Genomic DNA, 17532 nt, shown 5'->3' with positions numbered 1-17532 from the left:
TGGACATTCTTCTCTGCTGGGCGGAAGGTCAGGCGGAAGTCGAACCGGGCGAAGAAAAGGGACCAGAGGGCCTGGCGAGGATTTAATCTGGTAGAGTTCTGGAGGTAGAGGAGGTTCTTGTGGTCGGTGATCACCGTCACCGGGTGTGCAGCCCCCTCTAACAAGTACTGCCACTCCTGGAATGCCATCTTGAGTGCCAGCAACTCGCGATCCCCGATTGTGTAGTTCTGTTCCGCAGAGGAGAATTTTCAGGAAAAGTAAAAACATGGATGTCGTTTGCCAGAGGATAGGGTCTGGGATAACACTGCCCCAGCCCCCAGGGATGAGGCATCCACCTCCACCTGGAAGGGTTTAGACGGATCTGGGCTGCGGAGCACCGGGGCAGACAGAAAGGCTTCCTTGAGGGTGGAAAAGGCCTAAAGTGCTTCAGGGGACCAGTTTCTGACGTCTGCCCCCTTCCTAGTGAGGGCGTCAGAGGTGCGGTAATTAGGGAGTAGTTCTGAATAAATTACCAATAGTAGTTGGCAAATCCCAAGAACCTCTGCAGGGCCTGGAGTCCCTGGGGAACCAGCCAATTGCGGATGGCTTGAAGCTTAGCCGGATCCATCTGGAGACCCTGAGCGGTCACTATGTATCCCAAGAAGGGAATCACCTGTTGGTGGAAGGCACATTTCTCCAACTTCGCAAAGAGGCGGTGTTCTCGAAGTCGTTGGAGGACCGTGTGGACGTGGGATGGGTGCTCTTGCCGAGAGGTGGAGAAGACCAGGATGTCGTCAAGATAGACAATGACTGAAGTGTATCTTGGAAAATGAAATTGACAAAATTTTGAAAGACCGCTGGGGCATTACAGAGGCCGAAGGGCATGACTAGGTTCTTGAAGTGACCCTCGTGAGTATTAAAAGCTGTTTTCCACTCATCCCCCTCATGGATCCGTACCAGGTTCTAGGCTCCCTGCAAATCCAACTTAGTAAATATCTTGGCCCCCTGTAGGCGATCAAACAGCTCTGGGATCAAAGGGAGCGGGTACCGGTTCTTAACCATGATTTTGTTCAAGCCCCGGTAGTCGATACAGGGTCGTAAGGACCTATCCTTTTTGGAGACAAAAAAGAACCCCACTCCCGCTGGTGATGAGGAGGGTCTAATAAACCCTTTCTGAAGATTCTCCTGAATGTAAATGCGCATGGCCTGGGATTCTTCCCGGGAGAGTGTATATAATATGCCTCTGGGTGGAGTTGTCCCCGGGAGCAAGTCAATGGGGCAGTCGAAAGACCAGTGAGGTGGAAGAGTGTCCGCCTCCTGGACACTAGACACATCTCGGAAATCCTGGTATTCTTCGGGTAGGCTGGCATGAGAAGCTTGCAGAACTCCGGGGAGAGCCGTGAGGGACTGAGAGATCTTGGATTTTAAACCCTTAGACAGCCTGTTTTATACATCTATAAGCACAGGTGTCTAATTCACTGTAAATCATACTGTGTAAGTGTTCAAGCTGTTCCTTGTGCTTAAATATAGTGACTAAATTAACACTAATAAGTTGAAGAGTGAATGATAGCAGCAAGAGGGTTTCATGACTTGCATTTTCTGCTATTGTAAATAAATGAGCACTCTATTTTTTAATAATACCCTTGTTGTGAAGTTAGTTCTGTTTATTATTTGGGCGTTATGAGCTTGGATCTAGGGATAAACCGAAACACTTGCCTCTGACTTGCTCCTCATAAGAAACCTTGGCAATGTGCTATTTTTTTGCGATTTATATTGTCAGGTTCTCCAATAACACCCCAAAAGGTTGTTTTCTGTGTACACCCCACAGTGACCACGTTTCCAATGTTTGTCAGAGAGACCGGTCATGTACTGACTCCAGAAACCCAACAAAGAAGACATTATCTCTGCTTGACCTGTTTTCCAGGCCATTGAGTTTTTGCTGTTGATTTTTGAGAAGGTCTGCTATGCATTTCAACTCTCCCAACTGGTGTTCCTTAGTGTCTTCCACATCAGACATGCGACATTCAAGCTCTCCAGTTCACCTCATAATGTCTGAGGTGAGTTGAGACAGATTGGCAATTTGTTCAGAGTTGCTAGAACATGGGTCTAGTACATGCATTACTGTCTCGGTAAGTTCTATAATCACCGCCACAAAGCAGGCTGTTGATTTACACCCTATATGTGTGTAAACAAAGAAACTGACACCTGTTATAAAAAGAATAATCAAAATATTTTTATTTTTTTCAACTGTCCCCCGTTGGACAGAGGCAGGAGGGTAACGCCCACCTGGAAGCAAAGTCTATTTTTATCAATAATACAGAGATATATATATTTGCTTAGCAGTAATACAGAGATATATGCTTGCTCAGCTTTGCTATTGCTTTGCTTAAGATACTTATTTTCTCTTCAGTTTAAATACACTTACAAACACACTGCACCCAATATGTGCACGTCATCCCTTTGAAGCTTGTTTTCACATTCATTTCTTATCTACAAATGTCTGCAAGCACATTCCTTATGCCCCAGCACAGACTGTCTCCCCTCCCCCTTACACTGTCTCTGCTTCACACCAAGCTGCTTCTCAGCTCAAGGTTAATATGACTCCCTTATTGCTTTCACAGGCCTGTGACTCATATCTCGTTTGCCTTAATGCTTTGACCATAGGAACTTCACACTGCTCAACAGTTTCTCATTATATTTCTGCAGCATGTTCATTATTATTAACAAGGCCAACTGCAGGGCCAAGTGTGGCTCCAGCATCTTACTTTCAGTCTGATGACCAAGGTTCTTCTCAGTTTGATGCTGTTGTTGCCCCAGCAAATAACTTCTTTGAGTTAGATATTTGTCCATAGGATAACAGGCTGCTATAAGTGTCAGAATTTATATATTCATTCCAGGAACGTGGAATCAAATAATATAAAGGGGGATCCCAGAATAGCAAAAATTATACATGATTTTTTTTTTGTTACATTTGTACCCCGCACTTTCCCACTCATGGCAGGCTCAATGCGGCTTACATGGGGCAATGGAGGGTTAAGTGACTTGGCCAGAGTCACAAGTAGCTGCCTGGGCCTGAAGTGGGAATCAAACTCAGTTCCTCAGAGCCAAAGTCCACCACCCTAACCACTAGGCCACTCCTCCACTTTGTGGGATAAGCATCTACTTTTATGTAAACAATATCCTATTGTGGCAGTAAACATCTTTGGTGATGCCAGACCTGATGCTTATGCAGAATTGTTTGAATTTTGTGTCATGATGTTTTAAAGAACAGTGTCATGTCTTAAATGTTAATAAAACTACTGCATGCTGAATAAGAGGGCACAGGGACCATCCATCGATCTAAGTCCCCTATGTTGCTAAGGGTCCCAATTACTGTGGTAGATTCTGTTAGATATTTAGTTGTGATAGAGGATTATCAATTATGGTGAAGAACGAGTAGAAGTGAATTGATTTTTTACTCTTTCAGAAAGTACAAAGACTAGGGGACACTCGAGGAAGTTACAAATACTTTCAAAACAAATAAGAGGAAATATTTTTTCACTCAACAGATAGTTAAGTTCTGGAACTCATAGTTAAGCTCTGGAACTCTTTGCTGAAGGATGTAGTATGAGCAGTAATCATATTTTGGTTTAAAAAAGGTTTGGACGAGTTCGTGGAGGAAAATTGCATAGTCTGCTATTGAGACAGACATGGGGAAACTACTGCTTGCCCTGGGATTAGTAGCATGGAATGTTGCTACTATTTCGGTTTCTGACAGGTACTTGTGACCTGGATTGGCCACTGTTGGCAACAGGATACTGAAAATGGAGAACCTTGCTAGGGAGCTAGAGAGCGTATCCAATCAAAGATAATTTTGGAAAAATGGAATACTGTCTTGCCAGGTCAACTTAGTGGATCTTAGATAATGGCGGAGGGGAGGCAAGACCTACCTATAGATATCACAACAGAAAGGTCTCACTGGTGGAAACAGGATACTGGGCTAAATGGACTATTGGTCTGACCCAGTATACTTATTCTTATGATCTTATGTTTTTTTCAGAGCAGATCTTTTTTTGATGAAGAAAGGTTTTTGGTATTGCATCAGCTGCAAGCTAACATATATTTGTTTAATGATGCGGCATTCATGCTTTACTCATATCAAGAATAGGCATGATCACCTCTAATATTATACATTTGCAATCTCTTCAAAATACAGCAGTTCATTTTTAAAGTTAGGCACAAAAATAAGATCATGTAACACCACTATGGATGCAGCAGCATCGGTTGCTTGATTGGTACAGAATAAAGTAAGGCTGCAATTAGTATATGTGATTGCATCTGTACTTATGTGAAACCCATATCAAAAGATTCACATTCTCATAAATGAAAATCAGTTAAATAGACTTTCTACACTAATATCTATTACATTTCAGGTGAATGGGCGTCAGGTGCAACTCCCTATCACAGTGCTAGAATCTGTGACTGTGAGGACTGTGGGAAATGTGATCATGATTGAACAATCAGATAAGATGCAAGTGCACTTCAGCATTAGTGGTGAGATGAAGATAACTGTGAGTGAAACCCTAGCCAGTGCCTTGTGTGGAGCTTGTGGGAACTTCAATGGTGACAACTCTGATGACCTGAAGCTCCAGGATGGAAAGATGGCTAATGGTTTAGATGAGGTTATGGGCTACTGGAGGGCCCAAGACTTCTCTGGTTGGTGAGTGCTGTTTGTTTCACACTATTGCTAAACTAGTTTCTTTTACATGTAAACAAACTACCCAACCCTGAAGATGCTTTCTTGTAGCTATCACATATATTCACAAGAAGAAATGGACACACATAGATACACTCAGGTATGTACCACTTGTGTGCATTCATATGCACATGCATACAGGTATGCAGAAATACTATGCCATAAATGCCAACACAAACATTCAAAGATAGGTACCTAAAATGGCTTGGAAGGGTAACCTTGTGGTTAGAGCAGAAGGCTACAGTCCAAAAAAGGCAGAGTTCAAATCCCACTGATGATTCTAGTGTAAATTACGTAATCCTTCATTAGTGAAATACAAACAGTTTATAATCTCTGGATATAGGAATCTGTCTACTAGACATGAATGTAGCTTGCCTTGATTACTACTAAAAAGGCATGAGCTAAATCTAAATAAATAGGTGCAAATAAATATTCACAAGACAATGGTCCATTATTTCCAAAACCATATTTGAAATTCTCTCAAACACATTGTATAGAAAAATCTGATTTTCAAAAAATTGTTTTCTTTTGTTTTTAAAATATAGTCATATATTCTCACTTTCACTTCAGATATAGGAGAATATTTCAAATTAGAGGGGACTTACTTTTCCAAGTTTAAAATGTAGGAGAGTCCCTGATAGGTAAAATTGGCCATGACAGCTGTTGTAGAACTCAGATTGACTTAGCCACAGAAGAGTCACAATATCCCAAGTTTCACCTGAGTGACACATCTAGCCTGAACACTAAGAAATTTAAAAAATCATGAGATTGGAGGTCCTGTCCTATTGTGGACTGAGAACTGGTTAAAAGATAGAACACAGTCAATCTACAGTCTCAAGTTTCAGCAGTCTATGACAATCCCTCATGGGTCACAAATCTGCTTCTGCATTGTATAAACTCATGCAATTGTCAAAACCTAACATATGTTCTGCCCTTACTTCTGCATGGGAAAATGAGTTAAATGTCTCGCTGTCCAGTAAAGAGTGGGATCTTTTTTGGACAAAACCTATGCGCTCCTCCTTTTCAGCTGCCCTTCTACAGTCTACCTATTATATCGTTCACAAATCCTACTGGACGCCTGTAAAACTTGCTAAAATAAACCACAGTACATCAAATCTGTGTTGGTCATGTCAGTCTGAAGTGGGTTCACTAGATCATTTGCTTTTTTTCCTGCTGTAACCTGCAGTCATACTGGCATTTGGTTTGGGCCACTACTCAGAAGATATTTAAAATTCAAGATACTCTGTCCTTTAAAGTACTAATCCTTAAGGCTTCCATCCTTGGCTTGTCAATTTCGCCAAAATATGTTAAACTGTTCAATTTAATGATTTCACTTGCTCTTCATCTGATTGTTTTGCATTGGAAAAATAAGCAGCTTGTCTCATTTCATGAATGGTGGAACTTGCTGTGTTCATATAGGCGATATGAGGAAATAGCTGCCATAAGATTAGGTCATGTCTCGTCATGGTCACTGTTAGACAGCTATGTAACTTTGTAAGATGGAATTAACTCCTTTGAAGTATGCTGCATATACTGTTTTGCTTTACTTCTTACCAGCACACTGGCACATTTATTTTTGGTTTGTTGTTTTTAGTTAAGTGCTTTTTGTGTTTTATTCCAACAATGTATGCTGATGTATGTTCTTTATAAGCATGTTTTGTTTTAAAATGAATAAATAAGGTCTTTAAAAAAAAAGATAGAACACAGAGAGGGGCATAATCGAAAGGGACGCCCAAGTTTTCCTGAGGACATCCTCACAGGACGTCCCGGTGAAGGAGCGGGGAAACCCGTATTATCGAAACAAGATGGGCGTCCATCTTTCGTTTCGATAATACGGTCAGGGACGCCCAAATTGCAAAATTTAGGTCGACCTTAGAGATGGTCATCCCCGATTTTCGGCGATAATGGAAACCGAGAATGCCCATCTCAGAAACGACCAAATCCAAGCCCTTTGGTCATGGGAGGAGCCAGCATTTGTAGTGCACTGGTCCCCCTGACATGCCAAGACACCAACCAGGCAACCTAGGGGGCACTGCAGTGGACTTCAGAAATTGCTCCAGGTGCATAGCTCCCTTACCTTGTGTGCTGAACCCCCCAACCCCCCCCCAAAAAAAAACCACTCCCCACAATTGTACACCACTACCATAGCCCTTATGGGTGAAGAGGGGAACCAACATGTGGGTACAGTGGGTTTCTGGTGGGTTTTGAAGGGCTCACAAGTGTAACAGGTAGGGGGGATGGGCCTGGGTCCGCCTGCCTGAAGTGCACTGCACCCACTAAAACTGCTCCAGGGACCTGCATACTGCTGTCATGGAACTGGGTATGATATTTGAGGCTGGCATAGAGGCTGGAAAACATATTAAAAAAAAACATTTTGTGTGTGGGAGGGGGTTAGTGATCACTGGGGGAGTAAGGGGAGGTCATCCCCGATTCCCTCCGGTGGTCATCTGGTCATTTAGGGTACATTTTTGTGGCTTGGTCATAAGAAAAAAAGGACCAGGTAAAGTCGTCCAAGTGTTTGTCAGGAACGCCCTTCTTTCGTCAGGGACGCCCTTCTTTTTTCCATTATCGGTCGAGGACACCCATGTGTTAGGCACGCCCCAGTCCCGCCTTCGCTAAGTCTCCGACATGCCTCTGTGAACTTTGGTCATCCCCGCGACAGAAAACAGTTGAGGATGCCCAAAATCGGCTTTCGATTATGACGATTTGGGCGACCCTGTGAGAAGGACACCCATCTTGCGGTTTGTGTCGAAAGATGGGCGCCCTTCTCTTTCGAAAATAAGCCTGAGAGTAATGCTAAATGGTTCATTTTCTCAATAGAGAAAGTTGAATAGTGGTGTGCCCTAGAATCTGTACTGGAGTGCTGCTTTTTAACATATTTATAAATTATCTGCAATTTGGAATGAAAGAAGAGGTCAAATTTTCAGATGACAGAAAATTATTCAAAGTTATTAAATCACAAGAGGATTGTGAAAAATTACAGGAGGACCTTGCAAGTCTGGGAGACAGGGCACCCAAATGCGAGTAGAAATGTAATGTCACCAAGGGCAAAATAATGTACATAAGGAATAATAACTTCAACTATAGATGTACAATGCTAGGTTCAACATTAGGAGCAAACACACAAGGAATGGATCCAGGCATTACAATGAACAATTTGTTAAAATAAAATGATGACTGTGTGGCAGTGTCCGAAAACCAAACAGAATTATTAAGAGAAGGAAATAAAAGAGAAAATAATTTTGGGACCGATATTCAGACCATGAGAGTTAGCTGGGCTGCCTCCTGTGGTCATGCTAAGCCTGGATATTCAATGCTGGGCCATTTCTGGAAACTAGCATTGAATATCTGGTTTATTTTCGTCCGGGTTAAACTTAACCAGCCAAGTCAATATTCAACGCAGGCCGGTTAAGTTTAAACAGGCCAAAGATAGGCCTGCTATTTCGGTGGCCCAATTTGGCCCCCAAACATATTTGCAGATAGTCGGTTACATCATGTGATATAGCCGGTTTTCCACTAAGCGCTGACCATGAATATTCAGCGAGAGATAACCGGCTGTCTCCCGCTGAATATTCACATATAGCTGGTTAAGCGCTATTTAACTTGCCAGGAGCCATTCCTAGCTGGTTAAATAGTGCTGATTATCAGGCAGCTTATGTATTTGTATCATGTTATGGTATGATGCACATTGAGTACTGTGTGTAATTCTGGTTGTTATATCTAAAAAAATAATAATAATTAGAAAAAGTAGAGACAAGGACAAAAAATGAATAAGGAGATGGAATGATTCTCAAATGAGGAAAAACTAATGACAATCCTTGGAGGAGGGATGTCTGAGAGGAGATATGATAGAGGCCTATAAAATCTTGAATGGTATGGAATGATTAAAGATGAATCAATTGTTTACTCTCTCAAGAAGTATGAAGACCCAGACACTCACTTTTTGGATGCAGACTCAGAAGTGGAACAATACTCTGAGCCCAAAGGTGGTTTAACCAAGAAAGATTTAAAAACTATGCTAATAGAGCTGAAAATTGCACTGTAGAAAGACATAGCAGGCAGAACATTGGAACTAAAAGCATTGATAACTGAGCTACGGTGACTTAGTTGATTTGGGACACAGGGTGGAAGAGAATGAATGACAACTAGAGGAACATGATGGAGTTAAAAGATCAGTACTTTGGATTCCTAGTTAGAAGTGCTGACTGGCAGTGGGGGCAAGATCCCTAGAGGACTATCCGCCTTATTTTCGAAAGAGAAAGACGCCCATATTTTGACCCAAATTGGGAGATGGGCGTTTTTCTCCCGTGGGCGCCCAAATTGGTACAATCGAAAGCCGATTTTGGGCGTCTTCAACTGCAATCTGTCGCAGAAATGGCCAAAGTTGACGGGGGACATGTCGGAGGCATGGTGAAGGCGGGACTGGGGCGTGTTTATCGGCCGAGAAGAGATGGGCGTCCTCGGCCGATAATCGAAAAAAGAAAGGCTCAGCATCCAAGGGAAGGGAACTATGGACTTCAGAGGTAATTAACTTTTTTTTAAAATTGTTACAAGTGCCTCCTAGGGTGCCTGGTTGGTGTCCTGGCATGTGAGGGGTACCAGTGTACTACGAATCCTGGCCCCTCGCACGACCCAATGCCTTGGATTTGTTCGTTTTTGAGCTGGGCGCCTTTGGTTTCCATTATCACTGAAAACCGATACCGCCCAGCTCAAATCCGCACAAATCCGATGCATTTAGCTGGCACAAACCGTATTATCAGAAAAAAGATGGATGCCCATTTTTTTTGAAAATACGGTTTGTCCCGCCCCTTCACGTACCCATTCTCGGAGATAGATGCCCATGGAGATGGGCATTTGCGTTCGATTATGCCCCTCTATGTGTGCACCAGGGCTCCATTTGATATGGACTTTGATATGCCTAAAAAGTGGAGAGGAAAGTGCAGTACCTCCTCAGTGGCAGTTCTAGTGGCTTCTTTCTCTTCAATACAGCTATTTTGGAATCTTCAAAAGATGAGGTAGCTATAAATTCTATGCTTTTGATGACTATGACTTTGGACTATGAAAATGATTGGTTATTGACACGTTATTGCAGACATAGAAATTCCCTTTCTTGTATCTTGATGATGCCCCAATATTCAGCCAGCGGTGGTCAGCGTTTTTTAAAATGATGATCATCGCCGGCTAAATTATACCCCAATATTCATCACTGGGCCATGTCTGGGCACCGGCACTGAATATTGGGGCATCATTTTGTGCAGGCAGGCTGCTGGAGCTTATGCGGGCCCGGTCAATATTCAGCCGAGCCAGCATAAGAAAGTTATGAAGGGCCTGGCTGGATATCAGGTGACTCGCATAAAAAAATGATTTTCTCCCTCCCACAGCGGCGCAGTCTCTGACAACATCGCCCCCCCCCCCCCTTGGGCAGCTGTGCTCCATTACGTATCACCCCCCCCCCCCCCAGGTAGCTCCACTCTGTTCCAAACCGCCCCCTGCGTAGCTCCACTCTGGCCTGCCCACTCCACTCCCCAACTAAAGGCCCATCCCTCCGCCACCTTCCAGTCAGGATAGGACCCTCCCCCCGGGGCCTACCTGAATTCCCTGGTGGTCCAGGGGGCATTGGGGACAGGAACGAATCCCCATCACTCCTGTCCCTAGAAGCAGCTTCCTGAAAATGGCTGCCATGACCTCTTGCGACAGCCTTGCGTCTTGTTGGGGGGGGTGGAGTGGAGCAACACAGGGGGCGGTATGAAGGTGAGCTGCTGAGGGTGATGTTGTTGGGGGCTGCGCTGCCGCAGGAGGGAAAAATAAACTTTTTTTTTTTAAATGTTGGACCACAGCCCAATATTCAGCCGTGGCCCACATAAAGATAAGTGGGTGAATTTAGGAAAGCTTTTGAGCTGTCCTAAATTCACACTCTTACCTTATATGGGCCTCAGCTGAATATTGCCAGCTCCTGCATAAGTCCTGGCTCCTCCCCAGCGCTGCCCCCTTGACCCGCCCCTGATAAGCCCTCTTTTTTGGAGGCCGGTCAGAGGCAATATTCAGCGGCACTCTCCTCTTTAGTGCCACTGAATATCTGCGGTTGGGCAGTGACAGGTGATTTAAGAGGGCAGGAGAGGCTCCTGCCCTCTTAAATCATTTTGAATATCGGCCTCAGTGTCTTTCCATATGTAGCTAAAGTAACTCAGCAACATTGTAAGCAATTTTTGTTGATGCGTCCCAGAGTAATGGCTGTGAAGGCATTATTTCTATTGAAACTTCCTTGTAAATACATACGTGTTTTGACCCATCACAGTTAGTGTTGTTTCTGAGTAATAAAGAACATAGTAACATAGTAGATGACGGCAAAAAAAGACCTGCACGACCGGTCCATCCAGTCTGCCCAAGAAGATAAATTCATATGTGCTACTTTTTTTATTTGTACTGTCCTCTTCAGTGCACAGACCGTATAAGTCTGGCCAGCCCTATCCCCGCCTCCCAACCACCAACCCTGCCTCCCAACCACCAGCTCTGGCACCACCAGAAGTAGCTGAAGGTGGAGTAGATTCATTCTGGGTGGAAGTTTGTTCACCAAGCTAACTAGTATAGCCTTAACTCACAGTTAAATATTTACAGTCCTTTACTAGGTTGAATTTCTCTTTTAGACATTACTATACTTCTTTATTTTTCTTGTTCCCCCATATTTTGTGATTTTAAGATAGTTGTTCAGGATGTTTGTTTTTCTTTTATTCCTTTCATTATTTTTACTGTTTCTTCCTTCTTTAAGAATGAATATTTTTGCCCTGAAAACTAATTCTTTTTCAAGTGTATGCCCTGAATGATTATATTAAAAATGTATCAATAAAAAATGAAATGCTTACAGATAAAGTTGAAGACCTGTAAAATCACTCCAGGCAGATTAACTTGAGAATTCAGGGTGTCCCAAAACCTGAGAGAGATGAGGATTTGTGCAAATGATATAGACTGGTAAGCCTGACGTCAGTGTTGGTCAAATTGTGGAAACTATTATATAGAATAAAATTACAGAACATGTAGACAACCATGGTTTAATTGGACAGAGTCAGTGTGGGTTCAGCCGTGGGAAGTCTTGCCTCACCAATTTGCTTCATTTCTTTGAAGGCATGACTAAACATGTGGATAAAGGTGAGCCGGTTGATGTAGTGTATCTAGACATTCAGAAAGCTTTTGATAAAGTTCCTCATGAAAGACTCCTGAGAAAATTAAAGAGTCATGGGATAGGAGGCAGTGTTCTGGTGTGGAGTAGGAGTTGGTTATTGGACAGAAAACAGAGGGTAGGGTTAAATGGTCATTTCTCTCAGTGGAGTGCTGCAGGGATCTGTACTAGGACCGGTGCTATTTAACATATTTATAAATGATATGGAAATCGGAACAACGAGTGAGGTGATCAAATTTGCAGATGATACAAAACTATTCAAGGTTGTTAAAACACATGCGGGAAGACCTTAGTAAATTGGAAAATTGGGCATCCAAATGGCAGATGAAATTTAATGTGGACAAATGCAAAGTGATGCGTATTGGAAAGAATAATCCGAATCATAGTTACCTGATGCCAGGTTCCACCTTGGGGGTCAGCACTGAAGAAACAAATCTAGGTGTCATTGCAGATAATATGCTGAAATCTTCTGCTCAGTCTGTGGCGGCGGCCCAAAAAGCAAAGAGGATGTTAGGAATGGTATAGGTAAGGGTATTAGTAAAGAGATGATGTAAAAGACCTAAAATACTATAATGCCTTTGTTTCACTCCATGGTGCATCCACATCTTGAGTATTGCATTCAGATCTGGTTGCCGTATCTCAAAAAAGATACAGCGTAATTAGAAATGGTTCAAAGAAGAGTGACCAAAATGATAAAGGTGATTGAACTTCGCTTGTATGAGGAAATGCTAAAGAGGTTAGGGCTCTTCAGCTTGGAAAAGAGACGGACAAGGGTAGATATGTTTAAGGTCTACAAAATCCTGAGTGATATAGAACAAGTAGAAGTAAATCGATTTTTTACTCATTCCAAAAGTACAAAGACTAGGGGACATTCAAGGAAGTTACATGGAAATACTTTTAAAACAAATGGAAGGAAATATTTTTTCACTCAATGAATAGTTAAGCTCTGGAACTCTTTGCTGGAGGATGTGGTAACAGCGGTTAGTATATGTGGGTTTAAAAAAGGATTGGACAAATTCCTGGAGGAAAATCCATAGTCTGCTATTGAGACAGTCATGGGAAGCAACTGCTTACTCTGAGATTTGTAGTATGTAGTGTTGCCACAATTTAGTTTTCTGCCAGGTACTTGTGACCTTTTCTTGGCCACTGTTTGGAAAACAGGATACTGGGCTAGCAGGACCACTGGTCTGACCCAGTATGGCTACTCTTATGTTCTTATGCTTCTGGAATCAAAAATAGCCACTTTAATATCTGGCGCCACAAGGGAGTGACTTTGGTGTCTCACCAGTTGATTTATTTTGATACTTGGGATTTACTGTATCTGATTCACACCTTTCGTTTGTTTCTCAAATTTCTAAAACCAGCTTCTATATCTTTTGTCAACTTAGAGCTATTTGCTGCTACTTTAGTCCCGATATTTTTCATTCATTTATCCTTATCACTACTTACTACTAGATTAGACTATTGTAATATAGTTTATCTAGGTTGCACTCAGGCTAACATCAAGAAACTCCAGTCCTTACAGAATGTAGCTATCTGGTTATTATGCCACGTCCAACGTCACAATCACATTGCTACAGAAATTCCATTGGCTCCCTATTCAAGAACGCATAAACAAGTGAGATAATAAAGAAAGTATGAAATAAAACAAGTCAGATAATTGTTTTCTACTCCATGTCTAAATAAACGCTGGAATTTGTTGCCAGATGATGTGGTAAAAAACAACACAGCTGGATTAAAAAAAAAAGACTTGGACAAGTTCCTGGAGGAAAAGTCCATAAAATGTTATTAAGGTAGACAAGTCACTGCTTATCCCTGGAGATAAGTAGCATGGAATCTAGCTACATTTTTGGATTCTGCTATATACATATGAACTGGTTTGGCTGCTCTTAGGATCAGGATACTTGGCTAGATGGACCTATGGTCTGACCAAGTATGGTAGTTCTTTTGTCCTAGATATATTCATCAAAATATATATTTTTTTTATTCCTGCTACTCTCCACTACACTCAGTAGCTTGCACTGTTACTTCCAGGGGTTATTTCTTTCTCTTAGAGCTTGCAGCTCAATCATCATTTCTTCTTAAGTTTATCTCACTTTCTTCTTATGTTTATCTCCACTTGGTGGTGCTTTCTCTCCCTTTTTACTTTCATTCTTCTGCTTCCAGACCACAACTTTACTGCTTCTTCCTGCTTGTAGGCTGCAAAGAAAAGTGGGTCATAAATCTATGTACAAGTCACAAAGTAAATTTCAAAAGAAATTCTTTACAAGATAAGAAAACTTCAAGTTGACAAGCTGCAAACCACAAGAAATTCATACTGCCATATAACAGAGACCAAGCAAACACAATACAAAGACTACACCTAACATTAGGGTTGGGGGAGGGGGGTGGCTGACATATTGATCCATTGAAAAGGTCCAGGGTTACACACACACACTGTAGGTATACAGTTTACCCTTCCTTACTATACAAAGCTGATATGGTATTGCTGCCACGATCATACTTGGATAGTGAAGGTCCCCTACATAATTATAATCTGTTTTGTTCTTATTTGATTTGTTTTGGCTTCCTGTATTAAACTGTTTTGCTACAATTTTAAGGTGTCCCGCAGCACCACCAGAGTAAGCGTTTGCGCCATAAAGGCAGAAGGAATGAAGAACAAAAAGGCTTTTTGAAGGTAATAATTTTACTCAGAAAGACGATCATTCTGATTTCACCTGTATGAGACAGACACCTGTGTGGTATCACAATATGCCTCAGTTATGACATTTTAGGAACGTATATGCAGCCATATCTGGGATGGAGAGGCACATATACTGGAACAGCTCAAACATCCCTCCTTATATTCAGGGCAAGGTTCAAACCTAATCTGCAACTAGAGTTTGCCAACAAGCTCCAAGTCATCATAGAAAGACTGAGTCAGTCCTGGTTTTACCCACCACTACATCTTGGGACTTGTAGCCTTTCCTTTTCTTAGATGCAATGGAATTATAAATCCATACATGTAATGTAGAAAAACCCAGCACTGGATCAGCCAGCTGATAAATCTGATTGATAGTACAACATCCTGATTCTAATTAATATTTTATATTTTATATTTCAGATCATCTAGAATAGTACTGAAATTGATTCACATCTTACAAGACTCTTTCCATCAGTGTCTCTGATTGAATGATGGATTTTTTTAAAAACATTTTGTTTTAGAATATTTTTCCCAAGGAAGGAGATCTCTAAATGAAATGGAACTTCTTCTTTTTAAGCAGGCATTGTAATATAATGTCCAAATAAAGATTCACATGTCCCACGTTCAAATTCATGGTACTCACAGGGTGTTCCCTGTCTACTATTATAAAGCTATAAGTTGTTCAAAATACAGTGGTGAGACTAATCTGTTCATTATGTAAATGTGACTTTGCAACTCCTGCGTACCATGAACTCCACTGGCTCCCAATAGAAGCCAGAGTTCAATTCAAGATATGTACTCTGGTTTTAAAAAATCTATATGGAGAAGCTCCACCTTATATGCTAAAGTTCTTAAACTTACCGTTAGGCTATATGTTTTATGGAACATGGAATCTCTCTCTGCTCTGTTTTCCTTCTATTAGAAACATTAGATTTAAAATGATTTTTTTCATCCTCCTTTTACTATCAGGCAGTTTCTATTTGGAATTCATTGCCAGTATCGATAAGATCTAACAGAAACTATCCAGACTTTAACAAATTGTTGAAGACTTTTTTTGTTTAAAAAAGCTTTTTAGCAAGACAAATGTTTGTTTTTAATAGGACTACATACTAGTTTCTTGTTTTATAATCCGCAATGAACTGTTGGTATTTGTGGAATATAAGTTTCTGTATAATGTAATGCACTGGGTTCATTCGAGTTGTATTGAGCAAAATTACCAACAATTCCCTTGAGGACAGGGATGGGCTAAGGCAGTAGTTTCCAATCTGTGGTCTGTGGACCCCTGGGGGTCTAAAAACCATTGCAGGGGTTCTACAGGACACATAAAAGAAAAAAAAAAGAGAGAGGCTCTGGCTATATTCCCCACTTGAAATTTGGACATTTTTAGCAAACCGTCCAAAGTTGGACTTAGATGTCATATCAAAAAGTGCCCCTCTACGTGACCATTTTATAATATGGATGTTCCTCTGCTGCCACAAAGATGTCCATATTCCTTGTTTTTCCCCAGTCATAATTTGGAGTTTCAGTTTTACACTAAACTTTCCAGCACATAGATGTCCATCTTACATGTATTTTAGAACATGATGTATCCATGATGTATATTTCTGTGAAGAAATATTTTCTTAAATTAATCCCGAGTCTCCCTCCATTTACACTGATCCCCTTTAAACCTCATTCCAGAACTTCATTTCCATTGAAAGAGGCCTGTTATGCATTTATAGCTTGGAGTTATTTAAATATGTATATCATATCTCCCCTATCTCACTTTTTCCTCAGAGATTCCAGAGGAAAGTCAGGACCATGCATGGTATCATCACAATTTTTAGCCTCCATGATTTACTTACATTCAACAGATCAGAAGAGGAGATCTCAAGTTCTTCAAACACTAATATGCCCTGACTTCTAATATGAATTGTAATGACAAAGGAGGATCTTATTTCATTTCTTTTAACAATTCTCAATTGTCAACATAAAAACTAAGTGAAAAATGTCACAACAAATACAAGAAAATCAGACAGATGCATTCTACACATTAGCCTCAACATGACTCCCACAGCTACATTCAGATTTGTTTGAAGAAGTAGGATGTTAACACTGTAGTGTAAGATAATGGGAAAACAAACACTGTCTATCAATGTAGTTTAATTTTCCTTAGTTCCCTGTTCAGAAGCTTCTTAGAGGAGATCCACAATCCCATCACAGCTACTTGTGTTTTGCAGTGCACAAATTGCCTCCATAACCCTCCAAAAATGGCCTCTGCATGGATTAGGCAGCATTTAACCCTGAAGGACTTAACATGGTTAGACCAACTTTGTGCAAGTTGCAGTTTAGTGTATGAGTCTTTTTCAAAATATAAACTGGAATGTGTGTTGATTTTGACAAATAAAACATAATATCTGTTTCAAGTGCTCTGTCTTTGTCTTATTGGCTTCTTTGAGCATTGCCTTGCATGTATGTGTATACTGTGTGTATTTATTTAGTTAGTTATGATTTATTTATTGCTTTTCACCCAAGGAAATGAACAGCAAATATAACTTAGACATAGGCAATAAACAGTGCACATTATTATGTAGCATGCCACTTACAATGTACATAATACACATTAAAACATATTAATAGAAGTGCAGAGTGATACATTTAGGGACCAGAAATCCAAGGGGGCCATATTTATTTATTTATTGGAATTTATTAACCACCTTTATGAAGAGATTCACCCAAGGCAGTGTATAGCAGGTACATTTTAACATAAAACTTACAATTTTGTTAACATAGGAGGTGAAGGGCTGATATGCACAGCCAGAGGTGATAGTATCTGAGGATCTGAAGGCGATGAACAGTGTGACAAGGTGGTGGCCATAGCCAGAAGGATGCTAGGTTGTATAGAGAGAGGCATAACCAGCAGAAGAAAGGAGGTGTCAATGCCCCTGTATCAGTCGTTGGTGAGGTCCCACTTGGAGTATT

General features: G+C 41.2%; 1 protein-coding gene across 1 annotated transcript in view; it reads left to right on the top strand.

Annotated features, from left to right (window-relative positions):
* LOC115476807 (IgGFc-binding protein-like) overlaps positions 1–16976 on the top strand; it is a 388452-nt gene extending 371476 nt beyond the window's left edge. Inside the window, exons 19-21 of the mRNA XM_030213382.1 lie at positions 4392–4678; positions 14489–14565; positions 16348–16976. Of these exons, the coding sequence (XP_030069242.1) occupies positions 4392–4678; positions 14489–14513 (312 nt within the window). The 3' untranslated portion in view covers positions 14514–14565; positions 16348–16976. The remainder of the gene's footprint in view (positions 1–4391; positions 4679–14488; positions 14566–16347) is intronic.
* Positions 16977–17532: the final 556 nt, after the last annotated feature.

Source organism: Microcaecilia unicolor, chromosome 8 (genome assembly GCF_901765095.1).
Source record: "Microcaecilia unicolor chromosome 8, aMicUni1.1, whole genome shotgun sequence".
NCBI lineage: Eukaryota > Metazoa > Chordata > Amphibia > Gymnophiona > Siphonopidae > Microcaecilia > Microcaecilia unicolor.
The sequence above is the reverse complement of the archived record's forward strand: the minus strand, read 5'-3'. Positions and strand labels throughout refer to the sequence as shown.